Below are 23222 nucleotides of genomic sequence, written 5' to 3' on the forward strand. Positions count from 1 at the left end.
GCTGGACAAGAAGACAGGCAGGGCTCAGGCCAAAGACACCAGCATTCCCCTCCCCTGGGCTTCAGGGCAGCTGAGTTGGGAGCAGGGTTGGGGCTGCCCCAAGTGTGTGTGTGCATATAGGGTCAGGCCAGGAAGTCAAGGCTGGGGCAGAAAGCCCTTGGGGTGCAGCTCCCAGAGTTCCAGACAGGCTTCCTGAAGCTGGTACTGGTAAGGAAGGGGGTCCAGAAGGTCCATTCAGCTCTCAGTCCTGGCAGATCTCATCTTTGGTTTGCTCTTCGCTCTCCTCAAACAAGAATTCTTGGATCTCCTGCTTCACCCAGGCCCTGAGGAGAACCCTCTGACATCAGGGACCTTCCCTTGCTTTTCAGAGATGTAACCAGCCTCTACTTCCCAGCTCTCTAGACCCCATGTCCCACTCCTCGAGGTCTGCTCTGGCCCTAAGCTTGTATGCCTAGAGGTGGCAGGGCCTCACAACAGCCTGCTTTAGGGTAAGGGTCCCTAGGCTGGGTGCTGCTGCAGCCCCTGCAGCCATCAGATTCACGGCCCACATCCAGAAGAGCAGAAAAAGAAATGCGAAGCTTTAAAGGGCTTGGCTTGGTTTGCTCTCCCCTTCTTTATCCCAAAGCATGGAACTACCACTAACTGGGTTGGGCCCAAACGGGGCATGCTGTGCCCGACTTACCTTTGCCTCCTGCCCTGTGACTCCGTCAGGAGGTAGGGAGGAAGGGGCTCCAGGAAGGGCTGCAAGAAAGGTTCCCCGGCCCAGGTTAATGGTGCCATGACCAGACCTTTGCCCTGGGGGCAGGAAGGGTCCCCCTGGTTCTCCCTCCGCGGCTCCGGGCAGAGGGGGAGGGTCTCCGGTCTCCACCAGGGCCAGGGCAACGCCTGCTACTCACCAGGTCCTTCATGTTAACCCGGCAGCTGTAGCACAGCTGCTCAATGAAGCCGGCTCTGGGCTCCTCCCTGGAGGACAGAGGAAAGTCAGTGGCCGGCTGGGCTCCCCCAAAGCCGAGGCCGTTCCTCAGGCAGGGGTGCAGGCCGCTCTCACCTCTCAGGTGGCGGCCGTGTGTCTTGGCAGCATCCCTGTCGCCGTTCTGTTCCGGAGCAGCAGCAGGGCCTGCCGGGGGCCCCTGCGGGCGGCTCTGGGCCAGGCAGAGGCTTCTGGGCCAGATGCTCTGAGGTCTGGGCCCCAAATGCTGTAGCGCTATCTGCAGGCAGAGACAAGGTTCTCTGGGAGGCCGGCCAGCAGGGAGGACGGGCTTCCAAGGACGGCCCAGGAACCCAGATCTGAAGGTGAACTGAGGCGTGGAGACCCCAGCTCCAGGGACAATCCCGCCCCCCCCCCCCCATCCCATCAATGAAGGCCCCAGCCAGAGGCCGCCAGGAGCAGGAGGAGAAGGCACCAACCTGCACTGTCTATGTCCAAAGCACACACACACAGGAGGCAGCGGGCAGGCGCAGGGCCGGCCGTGGCCTCCCCATTCCGGGGAGCCTTCACCAGCTTCTCACTCGTCCTAGGACCAAGGAAGGAGTTTGGGGGAGAGGCCAGTCAGGCCCATGGTGCTCCAGGGGATCCCCGTGTTCATGTTTCCGGGCTGCTGTGTGGAGCCAGGCCCCAGCCCACCCCCACATCCCGGCCCACGGCTGGCCCTCCAGCCTGCCCTGTAGTCCCACGTCAGACCTGTACACAGTGCTGATGGTGGAAGGGTACTGGGCCTGTAATTTGAGGATGAAGCTCTCCATCAGCCGGTGAATACTTGCCTTGTCTGGAGCCTGGGGAAGCAAGCACACAGGGGAGGGGACGGGGGTGACCCAGGAGGGAAGCCTGGCTTGGTGAGCTGCCACAGACGCCTTCAGATGCTGCGCTCCACCCTCCTAAGTGCTCCATCTCAGAATCAATACCGTGTGTTGGTTCCAAAGAGCGGTAAGGGCCAGGCAAGGCGGTTAGGGGACTGGCCCAGGGTCACAGGGCTAGGAGGTGTCTGAGGTCACCTTGGCACATATATTTTAGAATGATGAAGGAGGAAATACCCAACTGCTCTTCTCCCCAACTGTGGGCAAGCCTGCCATTGCGGCCCTGGTCCTGTATCCTGGTCTACCCAGATGTCTATGGGGTCTATGGGGATGTCCAGGAAGCCCAGAGCTCTTGGGCACCCCTGAGGGGATGCAAAGCTCCGCTGGCTTACCTTTGTTTGTGTGTGTGTGTGTGTGTGTGTGTGTGTGTGTGTGTGCTCGCTCACAAGCACCTGTGGCCTTCACGTGGACACGTAAGCGCCATCAGGACAGAATTTGCTCTGTCTTGTGAATACTGTAAGCCCCAGAGCAGAGCTGGAAAGGTCCTCATTTAGCAGGGGATGCCGAGGCCCGAGGAGGGGAGGGGCCCTCCTCCCAAGGGGGTCTCTGTTCCAGCTCCAGCCCTCTCCCCTGTGTCATTACTACTTGCTTAGCCCAGCCTCTCCAGGGTGATCTCCCCGGACGCAGGAAGCTGACCTGGAAGAGGGATCAGAACCGCAACTGGGAGGTTTTGCTCAACCCGGTCTAATTAGACTGTCCAGGTTAATAGCCCACTGAACAATCTTCTTCTTCTTTCACTATACAAACAGATCTCACTGCTTTCCCTATTCTTATGATACTTTATTTTAAGGAAGGATAAACCAGATGAGGTCAGAAAAGAGGGTTATGAGGTTGTCCTAATGAAGGACCCACAGCAGTGACAAAACCCCTCTCTGGGATGCTACCTCCTAGGCTGACTAATGCTAGGCCCATTCAAGGAGTAAATCTCCAGGTCATCAGCCAGCACAGAGAAGAGGTCAGGCTTCAGGCCTCATCAGCCTACCCTGAGGTACAATTCAATCAGGTCCAGCCAGGTCTTGCTTTATCCATGAACAGGACAAATTGGGGGTCTCCGTAGATCTCAGGGTAAGATAGGAATCACCAGAAATGGGTTTCTTCCCAGTCCTGGATTGGGGTCTGCTCAGCCTGATCGTTCATACTAATAACACAGGGTTTTCCTCCCACATAACACGTGCTCCACACCAAACCAAGGCTTTGCCGCCCCTCCAGGAGCCTCACACTGAGCCAAGAAGTAGCTGCCTGTCTACACCTTTTCCTACCTTGGTGTCAATTGCTGGGGTGAAGACAGAGGGGACTCCAAACATCCTGTTGTAAAAGGCAATCTCCTTCAAGGTGTAGTCTCGCATGGGGCGAAGCATGGTCACGTCCCCGTGCCGGTCATCTGAGAAACCCTGGGGAGAGGGCGAACGTGTGTGCTCAGACACGCGAGAAATCAGGCTGGGAGACGAGCATTCGGGTGCCCAAAGGCTTCATTCACTCCCAGAACTAGACCACGACTCGCGATAGCTTCTCCCAGTGAAATCACTGTTCCTTTTTGAAACTGGTCCTGGCTATGCAAACACTCCAGCAGTTCTTGTGATTTTTCTCTCTCCCGCTGCTTAGCACTTTACAAGATTAGTTTATCTCATCTGATCCTCACAACAGCCCTGGGATCTAGGAGCTATTATATTAGCCCCATTTTCCATCTGAAGAAACTGAGGCAGTTACTGATCACTGTTACAAGAGTGGTCTTTTCAACTTCAACTGACCCTAGGCCTCTTAACCTGGGGTCCATGAACTTGTTTTTAAGAATATTTTGATAATTGGCTTCCTTTGTAATTCTGTTTTTGTTTTATGCCTTTAAAAGCCTTATTCTGTCCCCACCAAGTCAAAGAACTCCAGGTCTCCAAGTTGTTTCTGAGTCTCATTAGACTTCGAACTATTTCTGGGCCAACAGGAAGCCCCTGCTGGGGATAAGTCCAGTCATTTTGGGCAAAATGCATCTTCCAGAAGGAGGAAGATGATGCCTTCCAGCAGATTAAGGAAAGGTAACTCAGGAAGTTACAGACAAAGCAGAAATTAATTTCCCAGGGATCTGCCTCAGGGGACTCTGGACAATGTTCACACTCCCTGCCCCTCTGCCCAGCAGCCCCATGCAAGCAACTTCCTCCCTCCGATGCCTGGGGGGCCTCACAGGCAGCTTGGAGGTGCAGTTTGGGCACTAATCTCTGAAAGGTTCACCAGCACTGTTCTAGTATAACCTCTCAGTGAGCTCTGACTATTTAGTTCTAGAGCCCCAGGATTTGTGCTGGGCTTCAAGGTCCCACATAAAGGGTAAGCAGATGGAGGAAGCCCATGTACTACTTTCTTTCAGCCAAGAAGACCCCCTCAATAATCTATCCTGCCTACCACTGGGAGAAAAAGGTGGAGGAAAAAGGGAGGCGAGTTAAGAGAGCAAGGGCTCTCTGACCCACTCTACTCTTGCCTAATGAAGCCTGGGCATTTCTAAGTGCAGGGGGTGGGAGTGTGTGGGAGGCCCCTTGGAATGAGGAAGACCAGCTGCTTCTTAATGCTCTCGAGGCACAGCCCGTGGGGTTTCATGAGTGACAGGGCTGCAGCTCACAATCACACGGGTTCCTCCTCCTTTGTCTATGGGCTTGGCGCCTTGCCCGAAACTCTGGGAGAAGCTCCCTGGGCATCTGGGACCAGACCCAGGCAGCAGCACACACTCCTAAGTAAGACTCTGCTCCTGCAGGATGTATCTCATGCCACCCCTGGCTCCAGAATCCCCCCACCCTTTACCAGCACTTACTGTGTCCCAGGCAAGGAAAGCCCCTCTCCCCAGGGCCAAATTGGTCATGAGCTTGATGGCCAGGCGGGTGCAGCTGTCACCCAGCATCACCTTGGAATAGCCTCGCGTCCGAGCCACATGCAGGATCAGGTGGGACCTGTGAAACAGAGGGGTGCCAGGCACATGGGTTCAAGAGCAGCCGATAAATCCAATATTCTAGAAGTTCTGCTCTCCCCCTCGGGCTCACCGAAGGATCTGCAGCAGCTCTTCTTTGGCAGTCAGGGTCTTCACTGAGCTGAAGAGGTTCATCAAAGCCACAGTGTGTGCGGCTTGGGGAAGGCCGTTACTGGCAGGTGTCTCTTGGGCTCCGGGGTCCTGGGTGCTCAGCTCTCTCAGTTTCTCCTGGATCTGCTCATCACACAGGAAAGCTTCTTTGCCTCCTTCCTCCTGTAGTCTCTGCTGCTGCTGCTGCTGCTGCTGGATAAAGCCATCCACAGCTTCCTTGTAGGTATTCTCAGCCCCTCTGGGGCCCTGAGAAATGGGCTGTAAGACTGATGTGGGCAAGTTAAATACCTGCAGGGACAATGGGAACAAGAGTCCAGATTCTTGATTTGATGCAATTAGTCATGAAAAATAGGGCAGGGGTGCTCTGTGGACAGAGAATTTTTCAGACATATCTGACTCTAGAAATCAAGCGGCAACAACCCCCCTACAAACACATAATCCTGAGGTGAACCGCTCAAGTGCCCAGAATATTCACCTCCAATTTCAAATGACTGCACTAAACATGGCAGAGCAATTCCACCATGCAACAGGCTGATGAGTGCCCCAAAGGCACAGAAGATGCCTTTGACTAGGACGGTGTTTGGGGCCAGATCCACAGTCCCTCCAAGTGTATCAGCTACAAGGGTAACCTTCCTACCTCTTCTAATGAGAGAAGGTGATATGGGAAACCAACTGTCTTCAGGATCTGCTCCATTTCTGCCACAGTCTTCATCCTGTCTTCTGGGCTCTGTCCACAAATTGCCCCCTCTAGAAAAAAAAAAAAGAAAAGAAAAGAAAAGAAAGAAAGTAGAAGAAAGGAACCACAAGAGGGGAAGCTCCCAAAAAAGTTTGATCTTCACCCCCATCCCCAACCAAAGAGCCCCAGGTGGCTACACTTCTATCACAGGACAAACAAAACAGACAAGAAAAAGAATTCAGGGTAAAAATGCGACAAGCCAGATTGGACAAAGGATCTGACCTAATATTGATAAATTTAGCAAAGACTGGTGCTTATAAGGGCAAGAGCTAAAAACATCCTTCAGAAAGCCCCAGGCTTCCACTGATGCCTGGGGATTCCTCCCTCTTTCACACAACTAAGTAGCTGACCTCTGGAAAACTCCTAAGAAGTTGTATTTCTTACTAAAAAGAATCAAAAGCTCTATTAATGGAGATTCTATAGGACAATAAACAAGGTCCTCAATCCCTCTATTCCAGGTACCCTGCAATACCATATGGCTTGTACACAGAGATAATAAATGTAATAATACTCCCTCACATTTTTATAGAGATTTCTACTTTTCAAAGGGTTCATTTGATACTTCCAGCACCCCTTTCTTGGGATAAGGAAGAGAGGGCCAAGAATACTACCCGGATTTTACTAATGAGGAAATGGAGACAGGGGACTAAAATAATTTACCCAAAGTCACATGGCAAATGACACCATTTAAGAGTTAATAATAGCAGGGGAGAGTAATGAATGTTGGAGGGGATGTGGCAAAATTGGGACATTAATGCATTGCTGGTGGAGTTGTGAACTGATCCAGCCATTCTGGCTGGCAATTTGGAATTATGCCCAAAGAGCGCTAAGACTGCCTGCCCTTCAATCCAGCCATAGCATTGCTGGGTTTGTACCCCAAAGAGATCATAGATAAACAGACTTGTACGAAAATATTTATAGCTGCGCTCTTTGTGGTGGCAAAAAAATGGAAAACAAGGGTATGCCCTTCAATTGGGGAATGGCTGAACAAACTGTGGTATATGCTGGTGATGGAATACTATTGTGCTCAAAAGAATAATAAACTGGAGGAATTCCATGTGAACTGGAGAGACATCCAGGAATTGATGCAGAGTGAAAGGAGCAGAAGCAGGAGAACATTGTACACAGAGACTGATACACTGTGGTAAAACTGAATGTAATGGACTTCTGTACTAGCAGCAATGCAATGACCCAGGACAATTCTGAGGGATTTATGGAAAAGAATGCTACCCACATTCAGAGGAAGAACTACAGGAGAGGAAACACAGGAGAAAAACAACTGCTTGAACACTTGGGTTGATGAGGACATGATTGGGGATATAGACCCAAAAGGACCACACCAATGCAACTATCAATAATATGTAAATAAGTCTTGATTCATCACACATTTTAAAACCAGTGGAAATGGGAGTTAGCTATGGGTGGGTGGGTGGGTGGGGAGTTTGAGGGAGTGAAAGGGAAAGTAAAAACATGAATCATGGAACCATGGAAAATTTTTCAAAAAATAAAAACAATTAATTAAAAAGAAGAGAAAAGAGTTAATGCAGGAGAAGTAGCTATGTGGCTCAGTGGAGAAAGAGTCAGGTCTGGGAAAAGGATGTCCTGGATTCAAAACTGGTCTCAAACACCTCTTAGTTGTATGACCTTGGGCAGGTCATTTAACCCTAACTGTCTAGCTCTTACCACTCTTCTGTCTTAGAATTGTTACTAAAATAAGTTAATTCTGTAACACTTTTTTGGGATAAATAAAACACCCAAGTTTCATTGGTGGCTTCTCTCTGAAACATGTAGAATGGGGTTTGGCAGGAGGCAAGGTCCTGGGGCATGGGTTTCACACAGCATACCATCAATGTAGATAATGCCTGGCACAAAGCGTAGCCTCTTAGCAGATTCTCGGCTCAAACCCTGAGGAAATAACATGAGACATTTAAATATCCAACAGTGAGTTTAAATACACTACCCCTCTTGGAACAAAGGGATATGTTTTAGCCAAAGACAGATTACTTAGTCACTATTTGTTCTTCTGGATTCAATGTCTGCCACAAAGAAACAATTATATAAGATGAAAGCCAACTTCACCAGCGGTAAGCTTTCTAAATCCTTCAGGGTCAGACTGATGCTTTTTAACCCTTACTTTCTTAGAAACAGTACCGTGTATCAATTTCAAAGCAGAAGAGCTTTAAGGGCTAGGCAAAGTGACTTGCCCGGGGACACACAGCTAGGAAGTATCTAAGGCCACCTCGCTGCCCCTGGTCAGATCGATTGTTGCAGGCTACCTAGACTCGTCTTCTGCAGACCTAATCTGATGACTGAGACTCTCTTTTTGCTATTCTAAGAAAGCTCCTTGGTCCTCTCTGTATAAATCTAGAACCACAACCCTCAGTCTAAGGAAAACAATAAACTTCCTACATTGTTATAAAGTAGTAGGGGCAGCTGGGTGGCCCAGTGGATAGAGCTAGGCTTGGAGTCAGGAGGACCTGGGGTCAAATCTGATCTCAGACATTTCCCAGCTGTGTGACCCTGGGCAAGTCACTTGACCCCCATTGTTGAGCCCTTGCCCTTCTGTCATAGAGTTGTTACTAGGACAGAAAATAAGAGTTTAAAAAAAAAAAAAGTAAAGCAGTTTTGGGACCCAGGAAAACACAGTCCAGTTTCCTAGTGACAAGATATATCTGATAGCAAGTACAATGACAGGTGTTACTGCCTGTCCATGACTATATCCTGTTACTGAGTTTCTACTAAGTGAAACTTTAAGGCCATTCTTCATTGTACAAAGCTGTCTGTGATAGCTATCTCTATAATATTCAATGTAAGGGAGACTGAAACTAGGGAGAAGGACCTAGGGCTCACTGATTGCAGGCAAGTAACCCTAGAAGCTCTGACTTATACAGCATATATTTTTATATATTTATATATATTACTTATTATATTTATATATAATTTATGTATAACTATATATAATTGTAGTATACAGCATATACTATTAGAATATATACAACAGATTAGTCTAATATGACTGCCTCTCCCCCGTGAGAGCTCTCTGATAAGAAAATAATTTTGTTGAAAAAATAATATTAAAACTGAATATTTACTATGAAAATCAAATGGCTGAGGACAGAGTACAGGAGTCTATGGCTGCGAAAGGCCAAGGTGCTCCAGGATCTGTGGTCATGTCTAGCAAATTTGCAAATTCAGATGGAAAGAAAAAACCAATCAACAATCCCAATGGGATCCAACTGTAAATTCTAGGCTTCTTCCCCTGCCTCTTAAGAGTTCAAGTCTGAACTACACTTGGGCTTTGTTCAATGATAGACTGCGGGAAAAAGCAAAGCTTCTGTCCAGGTTAGCAAGGTACCCTACTGGTTGCATAGCTGGTCAGCCGAAGAAGGCAGAATGCCAATTCCAAGACTCCCAGTCAGGACAACAGGTCACCTGTGAGGTGTAGGGCCATGAACATACCCACCAACTTCTCAGGGCCTCAGAGAACTCTCTTATAGAAAATGTCGACCTAGGTCAGAGAAGGAATTCATGGAAAGACAAGGGATCCCTTCCAAGCTCCCACAATTTCACTGAGAAAAAAGCAGCCAGCTTAGGTAATTAAAACACTGTGAAATACCTCTTGGACTTGCCAGATCATTGAGCTGGATGAGGGACCACCAGACCATGCAAGAAGAACCTAAGAAAAGAATGAAAAAACATAAGATTATGATGACTAATTTGCCCATTTGCCATCTCTCTTCCACTCATCTAAAATCTTAGATATTGAGATTAACAGGAAGTTTAACTCCTTCCCATTAGAATCAGAACAATAAATATGAATGACAGGTCAAGGCACTGACACCCAATTTCATTTACCCTAGAAACCAGGGCATGAGGAGTCTTCTTGGTTAGTCTGAAAAATCCCTTCTCCTTGGCCTACACAAATATTAAACACATATAATGGAAGTGTTTTCTTTTCTTTTCTTTACTATATACTTAGTAACCACCATAAAACACTTAACTAAACAAATGCATAAACAAAAATTACATGCAAAACCACAAATTCTACATTTTGTTTACAACTTATTTACAAATATGTAAATTCTATACAGGTCCAAATATAAACATCCTCTACTTTTGAGTTCCCTTTGGGTTTCCTTTACTTTGATACTTTTTCCTCTTGATTTTGTGGCTGTTATAATGTAATCATGGTATATATTATTCCTATCCTCTTTTCTTCTTTTCATATATTTCCCTTATTTTCTAATATTTGTCATTTCTAATAGCATAATACAATCCATTACTTCAGATATCACAATATATTCAGCCATTACTCCCATTCATTGCCTTTGTGTGTTTCCAGTTATTTTTGTCATTACAAACAAGGCTTCCATGAATATTTTCATACATATGCAGCTTTTTGCCCTCTCAATAATGCCTATAAGACCTAACCTTAGTAATGGGATGTCTAGGTCAATGAGCATGAACAGCATTACAGCTCTTACTGCATATTTCAAGCCTGTTTTAAAAAAATAAAATAAAATAAAATTTTATTTACAGCTGCTTCTGCAATGTGATTTTTAGGCCTATTTCTCCATGACCCTATTAGCATTTAATTTGATCGCTTTAGTCTGTCTGGTTCTCAGTCAACATATATTATCAGGACCACATTTTGCTGGATTAGTCCTTTGGCCAGAGAATTTATTGTCAAGACCCATACTCTTTCTAAAACCCTGTCTTTAATGGAAGCATTTTATAATACTAGCATCATAGAACAAAGTCAATCTCCATGTTATAGGGCATATATGATGGCGAATTTTTTAGAAGGATGGGTGATATGACAAATGTCCTCAGTACTCGTGGAGAAGGGGAAGAGAGCAGCTTGGCCCATGGCCCACAGTCCTCTGACTTTCTAATAATGAGCTTTGGCAAACTCTGTGCTGAGTGTCCCTTCTGGCACTTGTGCCATAGGTTCGCCACCATGGTTATAGGGTAATACCATATATTATATATATATAGAATCATGTTTCAGGGAATAGAATTGTACACATTAGAAATCCATGAAATACTGAGCTCCAATACATCAGAGTTCCAGAGTACTATAGTCTACCACTTACCATCCTGCCCTCCCCCACCCACATCTAGAATACCAATAAATTGGTGAATTCACACACATCCATGCAAAGTACCTTCTCTCCTGGAAAGATGAGTCGATTCTTTCCAAGCATTGCTCGGAACTTGTGAATATAATATGCCTTGAAACAGTCTCTAGAAAACAAAGCACAGAGAGATGACCCACAAACTTGTTAATTCTATTGTACAAGGTTAATGTCAAATCAACTTGCCCATCAGTCAGATTTTGACTGATTGCTTATTTGTACATGATTATTTGCATGTGGTCTCCCCCATTAGATTGTAAGCCCTTGGGGGCAAGGACTACCTTTTACCTTTGTTTGTTATCCCAAAACTTAGCACAGTGCCTGGCACACAGGCCTTCCACAAAAGTTTATTGACTGACAAATCAAGACCCCATTTTCCTAATAGAGGGGGAAAAAAAACCATCACAAAGTATTTTACAGCTTCCATAAGAAGAAATTCCAATTCTAGATGATGCCTAAGTAAAAACAGGAAACCTGTAACATGGTGAGCAAGAGGTATATTTTATGCTATTATTGGGTTGGATGAAATTTAAACACCAACTAAGAGGAGAAAATCTTCTTGGGAACTGAATTTGATTGCTTTAGAGTTAATTCTTCCCTCCCCTTTAATATATATATTCAAATGAACAAATATGTAAGACTGAGAATTATTTCCCAAAGGATAAGTGGTCAAAGATATATATAAAAAGTTTTGAAAGAACTTCAAACCAATAAAAACTATATGAAATATTATGCCAAATAACTAGTAATAAAGAAAAATGTGGAATGCCATTGCCACACTGAAGACAGGAGGGCCCGGGTTTAAATCTGGTATCAAATATTTCCTAGCTGTGACACCCTGGGCAAATCTCCTATCCCCCACTGCCTAGTCCTACTGCTCTTCTGCCTTGGAACTATATTACACTACAATACACAGTACTGATTCTAAGACAAAAGGTAAGGGTTAAAAAAAAAAAACATGCAAATCAAAATAACTCTGGATATCCCTTTGCCACACACAGCAAATAGGCAAAAAGTTAAAAGATGGATGGAAACAATGAAGGTTGGAGAGGTTATGGGAAGCCATGTCTACTGATACACTATTGGTGGGGTTATGAATTGGTCTAGAAAGCTAACCAAAATAACTAAAGTGTCCTCTTAGACCTAGAAAGCCCAGTGCTAAGAAAGGAGGTCAAAGAAGGAAAGAAAAGTCCCACATGTATCAAAATATTCATTGCAGCAATTTTTATGGTAGTAAAGAACTATAATTGGAAATCTAGTTGGGGCCAACTAGACAGAGATAACTCTGGTACATAAATGCAATGGAATATTATTGAATACTGTACTATGAGAAATGTTAAGCATGAAGAGTTCAGAGACAAAAATGCGAATGATATGAACATAGAGTGAAATCACCAGAATCAGGCAAGCTATTAGGGGGTACTATAAATACTGCTAGACAAGCTTGACATGCCAGTTAGTTTTGCTGAACTTCTTTTTTCTCTCTTTTTCTTTTTTTGTTAATCTCTGTTACATGGGATGGCTCTTTGGGTATTTTTAAGTCCTGAGAAGAAATTCAAAATGTGATAGGAAAACAAAGCCATTAATACAAATTTTAAAAAGAGAAACACCCGTTTAAATGTGTTCTAAGACAGTCCCCTTTCAAGCAAGGCTTTTAGGTAGGAAATTGTCAGATTCACTGGGAGGAAACTATACAGCTGAGTTCTAAGTCTCATCACCTTTGTATAGGCAATCACTCCACTTCAGGCCTTAATCTCTCTTGAGCTACAACCCTTATCTGAAAAAGGAGAATGATCACCTTTGTTCTAGCCACCTCAAAGGATATAGATTGCATCATAACTGTAAGTGGTTATTCTTTCAAGTACTCAGATGATTCTGCAATCTCTCCAATCAGGAGCTGGCTCCAAAGATGTAGATGAACACACTACTCCATGCTGACCCATCCTTTGGGATTCTGGTTCATGTTCTCCTCAAAATTCACCACTGAAGGGCCACCCAATGTGCTGAAGGCCTTCCTCCTTTTCTCAGGACATCACTAGGCTATAAGTGGAGAACTCTGGCTATCCAGCCAAAATCCCTAGATCTTGCCATATTACCATGCAATGTTTAGATTTCTTTACTCCTAGAGTAAATGACTTCCTTAGGAAGACGTTCCCAGAATTCTTCCTTGGAGTGTCTCACCATTCAAATATCTTCCCAAAAAAATCTTCCCAAACCCAACCTGGGCTAATCCTGACCTGTGTATTCATCTTAGTTATTCCATATCAGTGGTGTTCCACACAAAGAGTGAGGCACATGGTAGACACTGAATGTAAACGCTTGCTCATTTCTGTATGGCAACACCAGTAAAATGTTAAAATTGAAACTATGGCCTAATGCTTTTCACAGGAAGCTTGGAGTGAGTAAAGGAAGTTTGCATTTATTTTTATTATTGGTTAATGCTCTAAATTGACTTAAATTCTTCACTAGTTTTGACATAGGCATTGTACAGAGATGGCATGGACACTGAACTCTTTAACCCAGGCAATTTATAAACAGGGAAATTCCCTTGCTCCTTTCTGTCCTTGTGACTCCTAACCCAAAACATGTGACAATTCCTATTAGAACCTTAGAGGATTATCCTCCTTGGATTGTCCTTTAGATGGATAGAGAGATACACCTCCTTGATATCATCAAGTTGTATCTCAGACATTCATCTGTCCTCTGAACTATGAGGGTCACCCCTATGTCTTCAAGCAGACCAAAACCCCCACCAAATGCCTGAGTGGTTACCACACTAGTCACGTACTCACTGTTGTAAAGAGTATAAAAACCCCTGAACTGGAAGCATTCGGGGAGCAACCCCTAGGGTTGTTCCACTCATGCTTTAACTGAGGGAGACAGCTTTTCCATCCATGCCGTCCCCCCACCCAAGGAACAGCTCCCCATCTATCTGTTCCACCTTACTATTCTCAACATTACTTTCCAAATTAATAAATTTCTCTTTTTACTTTTAAGCTAAGTTTGGAGTCTTGCATTCTTGCAAAAGGTATCCTTCCTGAAGTCAGGGGTCCACCACTGTACTCCATAACAGTTTCAGAGAATTTAGTTAGTAATTATCTTCATGCTCCACTTAATGATTAATTAATAATTGGTCTCTAAGGTCTCTGCATGTTCTAAAGTCTCTAAGTTTTAATATGTTTAATGAAAGAATATATCTCATTGTCTAGATTTATTGTCTACCTCTAAGAGCTGGAAAACAAGATTCCTGTTCTTTTTTTTAAAAACCATATCAATCCACTAATCTTTTTATGGGTATGTTCTAGCAAGCAAAGAGCACGATTTCTGAATCCTAGCTTCAAAATCCTGACTCATCAGAGAGAGTTCCAGACCTAAAAATAATTTCTAATGCCCATGTATAACCCTAAGAACATGCCTTTCACCATCATGACTCCTCTGCTGCTGGGGCAGCCTTCACAAAACTGGCACAGTCCTATCAGAATGGGTATGAGCCTTTGACACAAATTCTTCCCCTGGGGGAGTGTCTACCCACAGATTACTGACCAACTCCAAGACCTCTGGACCAGTATTTCTCAAAAGGCAAACTAATGGTACAGTTATAAAATGAAAAATAAAAATCCAAAGTATCAACAGCCATATAAAAAGGTTACAAATCACTAAATGCAAAAAAAATGTATAAAATGCATAAAAAATGCAAACTAAAATAACTCCAAGATTCCTTCTCATGCCCAAAAGACAGGAATATAAATGGAGTGAATTTTATTTTGCCTTAAAGAAAGGACTAAGACAGATTCAGAGAAACATAGAAACAGATTGTATAAACAAGATTGCAGAATGAAATAAACAGAACCAGGAGAATGTGAGAATGTCAACTGGATCTTTCCCTTTTGTGTCCACTGTAAAGCATCAGCCTCTTCCGGATAATCCAGTCCTGTACCTCTCGATTCTTTGTGGCCATTATAAAGCCAATCAACCATATTCCCCAGTTTCCCTAGAGGTATATAAATTCTCCTAATTCTATGGTGCTTCAGGGCCCTGATACTCCCAAGGATACTATTTTGCCAGAATGCCAGGGTCTTCAGCTCTGTGTGGTTTGGGGCATGTGACTCTGTGTGGAGGCCTAAATATTGAACACCATCCCTCTCCTGATTAAAGGCTTGGTTTTTCTGACTATTTAGTAGTTCTGTGTTTTTTCCAAGTTAACAATACAAAATCCTAATTCTTTATAGAGACAAGATAGCACAGAGAATGAGACTGAGTGAATGCTTCAGAAATCTTCATCCCAGGACCCACCCATTCCACCAAAAGACTGCCCAGAGAAAGCACTCCCCTGAGGCTAGAACACTGGGAATATAACTCTTAAAACTATTTAATCCCAATCACCCCTCCCTTTTCCTTCCACCAGCAAGATTTCCTTCAACTTCAACTTCTAGTCCCTTAGACTATGTTTATTTAACAGAGGAATTTTCAAACAAACTGATGACCTCGGTTTTTCAGATAATCCTATTACTGACTTTCCCAGAGTGTTAAAACCAAGAACTCAAAAGAATGAAATGACAGAACAGACCCTGGATTGGTTGTACCTGGTTCCCAGAAAATACACCTCAACTGGAAGACTAAATTTGAAATGAACCATCAAATGTAAAGAACACCACTCCCAGCCCCCCTAGGCTCTGGCTATTACACATAGGTTGCTCCCAGCTCCTAACCCTCTGGTTACTGCTATTCTCAAGCTTTAGTGAACTCAGGTAACCTGGCTTTTGGCACCTCTCCCTTTTCAGATTTAAGCACCTCATATTCTGTAGTTCAGTAGGAAGTCTCGGTACTATAGCTACTTGTGTTTCCCCCAGATTGCAATTGCAGACTTCAGCTCTGTGGGGTTTTCTCAATTATAATCTCCTTCCTTCAGTTAAAGACCCACTATTATAACTATTGTGGTAATTCTGTTTTCTTTCAGGTTGGCAAAGCAAACCAAAAAAAAAAAAAAAAAATCAACCCTTAAGGTGAAATACTGACCTAGAAAACCAGAAATCATGGAATGGTAGATATTAATAATAACTATTATCCTGTGTCAGCTGAGAATCTGGAGACCCCAAGTTTGCCCTTTGTCCCTTAAGAGTTAGCCTCTAGGGAGGTCTCAGACTTAATAACAGACCTTTAATTAACATTGTAGTTTGGGTGGAGCTAGCAGACCTAATCAAATGCTAAGTACCCTTTTAGTCTTAGAAGTTTGCCCCACTGTATCAGAGATCCTTCCCAAGAAGATCAAGAATAACACCTGGGCAGGGACTATCCTTTTAGTATCTATTGTAAGTAGGCCATATCCCGTTCCTCAAAGCCTGTTTGTGACCTGTCAGTGTAGTTTGAGCTTCTCATTTCCTTGTAACCATGATGTCAAATCAATCATTCTTCCCTGTCCTTGGTTCCCTAATTGTATATAAGTTCCCCAAACTCTATTGTTCTCTGGAGAATCATCTAGGACTATGATCCTCTCAGAGTTACTGTGGTCAGAGTCCCAGAGCCCTTGGCTTCCTGAGGCTTTCAGGGGCTTGACTCTGTGTGGATGAATATTGAACACTATCTCTTTCCTGATTAAAGACTTGGTTTTTCTGAATACTTTAGTAGTTCTTTGTTTTTCCCAAGTTAACACTTGGAAGTCGGTTTGGAATGCAAAAAAGGAACTTCACAAAAAGAGCCTCCAGCTCTCAGATGTCTTCTCCACTGTGGCAGCAAGGCACCATATACTTACTTGCAGAAAGCATCTCCAGCCCGGATGATTAAGACTGGCAAACCTTCCTTGCACTTCATACATTTCTGCTCACAGCTAAAACAAAGAAAAGAAAGGAAAAAAGAAATAATAGGAATCTCTAAAGATGGTCTGGCAATGGTTTTCAAGAAAGTATGTAGCAGTATTATATCACTAAGCCACTTTCTATAGTAAAAAAAAGCAAAACAGTAAGCCAGCAAAGATATAGCAAGACTCAAAACTAGTCAGTCTCCTTTGTTCACAGAATCATCAATAGTGGCTAGAAGTGGGAAAAGTATCATCCCTGGAGGCAGGAGCAGGACACTTGAGTTTAAATCCAGGCTTAGACAATGACAATGGGGTAACTCAAGTCACCACACCCATTTACCTCAGCAGAGAAATGGGAAAAACTTGTCTCTATTTCACAAAATGTTTGCAAAGAGAATACTTTGCAAACCCATAACTCCTTCATAAATGGGAGTTGCTCCCTTTATGTCTGAGGCTCTTCACTTTCCCTGGAGTTCCTGGTTGTTTTCCATTCTGTGCCCCCTCTTGATTCCTTTATTGATAATAATCCTGATTTTTGGTATCCCCTCTTGAAATGACTAAATGATTTTATTTCTGCTTACACTTTGCTAATTTTCAGATGACGATAGCTACCATCTTCCCATCCCCACTGCTCTGCACCCCTTGGATCAAAGCCCATTGATCTTCTTCCAACTAGGGACATCCAGATGCCCCATTTACAGCCTCAAAGAAACTAAAGAAGATGGACCATTGCCATACATAGTAGGATATAGTAGGACATGGTGACATGGGCCTAGTACAGAGATGGCATGGGCGCTATATTAGACAGGGAAATTCCCTTCCCCCTTTCTGTCTTTGTGACTCCCAAGCCAAAGATCCTTGGATTGTCCTTTAGGTTGAGATAGACAAAGAGATACACTCCCAGGCCAACCGAGATCAATGCCCTGAGGATCTCAGGCAGACCCTCACCCCACCAAATGCCAGAGTGTGGAAAGTCACGTCCACACTATGACATAACACTATTGTAAAGAATATAAAAACAACTGAACTGGGGGGGGGGGGGGTAGAGGGGGACGCAGCACAACTCCTATAGTTGTTCCATTCATGCTGTCTTGCTGGTCATTAATCCTATCTTACCAATATAGCTTTCTTTTTACTTTTAAGCTAAGTTTCGGAGTCCTTTCATTCTTGAGACAGGCATCCTTCCTGAACCCAGGGGTTCACCATTTGCACCCCCATAACAACGGGACCCTAAGAAATCTAAAGACCCCAGATCCTAAGGGATCCTTAAACTTTGGGTGTTACATGAGAAACAATTCATGCTCTGACCTCAGGAATGTGGCTAGCAGTGTTCAGACTGAATAATGGACCCTAAGATAAATGCTAAATATCAGACCCTTTCCCAGGAAGACACCCCAGGGCAGGGACCATCCTTTTAGTATCCATTGTAAGTAGACCCTTCCCTTACACCCTAGCCTCTGGCTATGATTCCTTTCCCAAGCTTAAAAGTATCCTATTTCCCCGCCCCTGGATCTTCTCAAATGTTAAATAGGTTCCCCAATTTCTTTTGTTCCTAGGAGTCCGCATCTATCCGGGTGGCACTCCCAGGGGCCAGGGACCAGAGCACCCTGAGTTCAATCCTCAGACTCTTGTAGGTGTGTGGCACGAAGCTCTGTGTAGGGGTCTACTCAGCCCTGTGATCCCTATCCTTAATTAAAGAATGGCTTTTCTGACTATTTAGTAGTCCTGTGTTTTTTCCAAGTCTACAAAAGAAACACTGTTGAGCTGTAGGAGTCAAAAAATTCAAGTCTCCAGCTAAGGAGCTATGTGACTCTGGCAAGGCTACATGCTCTCCAAGCCAAGTGCCTCATCTCTAATGGAAAATCAGAACCAAGATAATGCTAAGCATAGTGGCTACAACAGTACTAATGAAAAGTTCAACCCTGAGTTGGTTGGTTGTGGTCCTTTGTACTCGAAGAGGACAAAAATGGCATCACTACACCAGGATCTGTGTATAGTGTGGCCCTCCCACAGGGGCACAAATAGCCCATATGAACATTTGGGACGGAGACCTAACTCTAAGTCTGTACATCTCCCGTTTCTAAGGAGCTATTGTAATTCTGCTTTGCTCAGAGTATAGTACCTTCTTTGATGCTGGCAAGATATTCTGGACAATCCTGCATCGATGTCTCCTATGTCCCACAATGGATATCAAAGTTCTTCAGAAAGACCTTTGGAGTGTCCTTGTATTATAACCAAAACTTTCAGGTCTTAAAGAACTGAAATCATACCTCAGCCATAGTCAAGACCCAACATGGTCTATAGCAGTACTGGTGAAGGTTTTCAAGTTTGCGTGCCCAAAATGGCAACTTCAAGCTGTATGTGAGGTCCTCCCACCCCATTATCCCAAAAAGTGGAGGAAGTGCTCACTTTGAGGTGGCTGGACAGAGGGGTGGGGCATGCAAAAAAATGTCCTCAGCACTGGGAAGAGGGGGAATGGAGCAGTTCCCAAGTGCCAGCTCAGCATGTGTGCCAATACTTTGCCAGTACTGATCTACAGGATCACTGAATTACACATTTTTGTGTCATTGGTTTTTTTTGAAGCCGCAAAGGAGAATTCAGTGGGGACTGGGGGAATTAAAATGACAATTAAGGAAAGACAAAAGCCATCAGTAAAATGAAATAAAAAAATAAAATAGGGATATTAATGGCTATCTACCTTATAAAATATGGGGGAGAACCTAACCAGTCCACAACACTGAAGGGCAAAAGTGAAGCCCCAAAGTAAAAGTGCATGGGCCTGGCTGGGAACTGACTACCACCCCACACAATGTCGGGTCTCAGCATGAAGGAGGCAGGCAGAGTATGTGCTCATAAACCCTTTGGGAAAATGGCAATGACAGGAAGGGAAGGGATCTTCGGGAGGGTCTAGTCCATTAAGCTCATTTTCAGAAAGAAACAGGTCCCAAGAGGCAGAACGTTCCTTTTAGTTCCCATCTTTCTTTTATTGTTCAAGAGATAATTTTATTAAGCAGTGTCATAAGACTGACAACCTTGTTTTATAAAGTCTGGAATTTACCTTTGCCCCATAAGAACTTGCTTTTAAGAAACTTCCAGATAGGACCCTAGTCCCAAACTAACCAACAGGCCATCAAGCACCTAATGAGCACTCAGGACTGGAGTGATGGATGTAATCAAGTCTTAAGTTCCCTTTTGTCTTCTAAGTTTCTATTACAGTATTTAGGTAGCTCTTAAGTTATCCTGGCCTCTGGCTACTATCTCTTTCCCAAGCCCCTATGTAACTAGTTATTTCTCTTTGGTTATACTCCATGAGGGAAAAATAAAACTCCAAGTTCATTAATTCAATGGAAATTCCCATTTTTGGTATATTTTCCTGGAGACATTGTGCTCAGAGTCTCAGAGCTGGGTGGCTGGGTGTATATGATGATTCTGTGTTGTGGCCTTAAGAGCATTATCTCCCTGATCTACATTTTGTAACTGCTTTGGTGGTTCGGTGTCTATATGACCCTAGACAAATCACTTCCTTTCTAGAAGTCTGGCTTTCCTTATCTGTAAAGTAAGGAGAAAGTAATCCAAATGGACTAGACCCTATGGAGAGTATGAGGATGCCCAAGGGCACTTCTCAGAATAAAACAGTGTATTCCAAAGGAAAGCAATGCTATGTAAAGATGACAACTTTGTTTTATGGAACCCCTAAGCTTGCCTTTGTCCCTTCAGAACCTGACTTAAGGGAAGCTCCAGAGAGACCCGTCTAGTTCAGTCTACAACAATACACCTTAAAATACCCAATGACCTCAGCTTAGATAGTTTATCTTAGAAGTTTTTGTGTTGGAAGTTTCTCCCATTCTAACCTCTCCCAGGCAGTCCAGCTCCAGGCTGGAATCATCCTTTCTGTCTCAGAGTAAAGCCAGTCAATTGAACCTTCCCATCCCATATTCCCCGAAAGGTAAATAAGACCCCAAGTTCTTCAGCTCATTGGAAAATCCCCTTTCAAGGTGCTTCTCCCCACCCCAGACTGTGTTCCCAGAATCCCAAAGCTTTGTCTCTGAGTGGTAGTGCATAACTTTGTGTGGTAGCCTTTAGAGCAGGAGTCAGCAACCTTTTTGGCCCTGAGAGCCTGCTTTAGAGCATTGTCTTCCTTGTCTTGATTAAAGACTTATTCTAACTACTTTGGTGCTTCTGTATTTTTCAAGGTTGGCGGTTTAAACCATACATTTACAGCTTCTGAAATCTATCCACAAAACCCAGGTTAGGAATCCTTGGACTGTATGACAGTCTTTTCTTTTTTAAGAGTCTGTCTTATACTTTTTACCTTAGTGATTTCTAAAATGGTATAGACTCTTAATATAGGATAGGAATTTGAGGTTTTGGGTTTTTTTTTTTTTAATACAAAGTCCTAACTACCTTTAGCAGAGTGAATCCCTTGCCCCAGGCTTTACTCCAGGCTAAACTCCACTCCTAAATTTCCACTCCCCAGGTACTTTCTCTCCTACCCCCAGGTTGTTGAACACTTCTGGGGGAATGGCAGCTGGCCAAGAGATTTCATCAGGAGAGGATCCTTTCTCTTCTACCTGTAGTCTTAGAGATTAAGTGGCTTGCCCAGGGTGCCAAAGCTAGTGTGTATCAGGCGCAGAATATTAACTCAGGGCTCCAGGCTCCAAAGCTAGTTCTCTATCCGCTTTATCGTCCTGCCTCACCCAACACTGCAGGACAAAGTATACATGGGATCTACTGCAAATTTATACTCTCCAGTCTCAACTTGGCCCTTACAAAAGTACCACAATTCTTTTATTTTTCCAGGCTCCACTCCCTATCAAACTCCCTTGCAGCTACTTTTCCCTCAAGGGTCCCCTATACCACCACTGACTCTCACCATAGCACTTTGCTTCCTAACTGAATAAGAAAAATGAGACCATCCGCAGTGAGTTTTTTTTTTTTAAACCCTTACCTTCCACCTTGAAGTTAATACTATGTATGGGCTCCTAGGCAGAAGAGTAATAAGGGCTAGGCAATGAGGGTTAAGTGACTTGCCCAAGGTCACACAGCTGGGAAGTGTCTGAGGCCAGATTTGAACCTAGGACCTCCCAGTCTCTAGGCCTGGCTCTCAATCCACTGAGCTACCCAGCTGCCCCCTGAGTTTCTTATCTATACTACACCTCCAAAATCTTTCCCACTGTCAGCACTAGTCCCTTAGGAAAAAGTGCCCTTTTTATCAAATGACTTGTATCTCCTCCTATCAGTTCTCTCATCTATATCTCTTCCAACCTATTGGCTCTTTGCCCAAAAATTATACACATCCACTGGCTTCTCCATCACTTAAGCTACTCTTCTCTCTCAATTTCATGGCCAAGCTCATAGTGGCATTTATGCTTTTCACCTACACTGTAGTTTCAGGCCTCCTATCTAGTTCCTAACCACTTGCAGTCTTGGCTTCTGAATTCATTACTCTACTGTTTTCTCCAAGTTTACCAACTAATTAGCTGCTCAATCTGGTAGTCTTTCCTCAGTTCTCATACACTTGGCCTTTGGGGGTTCAGACACTATGGAAAAAGGAAGCTTCCATAGGCTTGGGGACAATTGCTTGTTTTCTCCTCCTCCTGGTCTAGCCTCCTTTAGTCTCTCTGGAGGTGTTCATGAAAGCTCTATCCTGGGCCCTTTCCTTCACTCAAATTCTTTTTAAATTCTTACCTTGCGACTTATAATCATGTGTATTGCTGTATTAATTACAAGGCATTATACTGGTAAATGAGAAGGAATGGAGGTTAAGTCCAAGTCACACAGCTAGGAAGTGTCTGAGGCCACATTTGAACCCAGGACCTGTTTTCTCCAGGCTTGGCTCTCAATTCACTGGGCTATCTAGCTGCCCCTTCGGTGGGGAAGTCTTGCCAACTGGATGAGTACACCATTGCTGGCCTTTCCCATGATCTCAGCTCCTTTGGCTCAACCCAGATCTCCTTTTCCATGACACTTGGTGTTCCTGTCCATATGCGAGTTTACCCAGTACCCAATAAGGAAGGTCGCTCAGTCTTTGGAACGGAAGATGCTAAAAGCCTTTGGCAAAGTCCCTCACCCTCCCTGGCCCTGCTTCCCCTGCGCTTGGCAGGCTGCCTGACACACAGTAGGCACTCATTAAACTTTGTTGCAGGGCAGAAAGACCCCTGAGTGCCTGGGCCTTTCCCTCGTGGACTGCAGCTCGGATCCCGGCTCTGAGGCCAACCTCCCCGGGCCTCAGTTTCCTCGTCTGTAAAAGGGAGAGGTTGGGGATTACATTAGCCCAGAACTCCTCCTCCGCCCCGCCTCCCGATGAGAGGGAGGGAAGTCCGTAGGACACAGCCCCCGCCCGTCTCCCTTCCGGGCGGACCCTACCTGCCCGCGTCTTACCCGCGCCAGGGCAGCTTCGGCTGGAGCTCGGCCGGCCCCGGCCCCCCGTAATCCTCGCCCACCTGACACATGGCTCAACCTAGCCCAAAAGCTACCAATTTGCTCCTGGATGCCGGCTTGCGGACCGGGCGGCGCGCGCCGATAACGTCACAGTCCGCGACGTTGCGTCCCCGAATCCAGGGGGGCGGGGTCTGCCGCGCGCGAATAATGACGCGTACCGCTGTTGTCGCTATATAATGACGCAAGACGCGTGGGGCGGGGCAG

General features: G+C 44.8%; 1 protein-coding gene across 1 annotated transcript; it reads right to left on the reverse strand.

The window, feature by feature from the left end:
• On the reverse strand, positions 1–23066 carry CTU2 (cytosolic thiouridylase subunit 2). Its single transcript, XM_044663182.1, has 15 exons — positions 22959–23066; positions 16533–16607; positions 10814–10892; positions 9262–9321; positions 7490–7550; positions 5547–5656; positions 4872–5197; positions 4646–4781; positions 3114–3245; positions 1682–1773; positions 1408–1514; positions 1049–1208; positions 897–963; positions 683–741; positions 1–323 (listed from the first exon to the last, which is right to left on the reverse strand). The coding sequence occupies exons 1-15, from the start codon at positions 23027–23029 to the stop codon at positions 242–244; spliced, it is 1617 nt and encodes a 538-aa protein (XP_044519117.1). The 5' UTR covers positions 23030–23066; the 3' UTR covers positions 1–241.
• Between the last annotated feature and the right edge of the window lie 156 nt (positions 23067–23222).

The sequence above is a fragment of the Gracilinanus agilis genome, chromosome 2 (assembly GCF_016433145.1).
Source record: "Gracilinanus agilis isolate LMUSP501 chromosome 2, AgileGrace, whole genome shotgun sequence".
NCBI lineage: Eukaryota > Metazoa > Chordata > Mammalia > Didelphimorphia > Didelphidae > Gracilinanus > Gracilinanus agilis.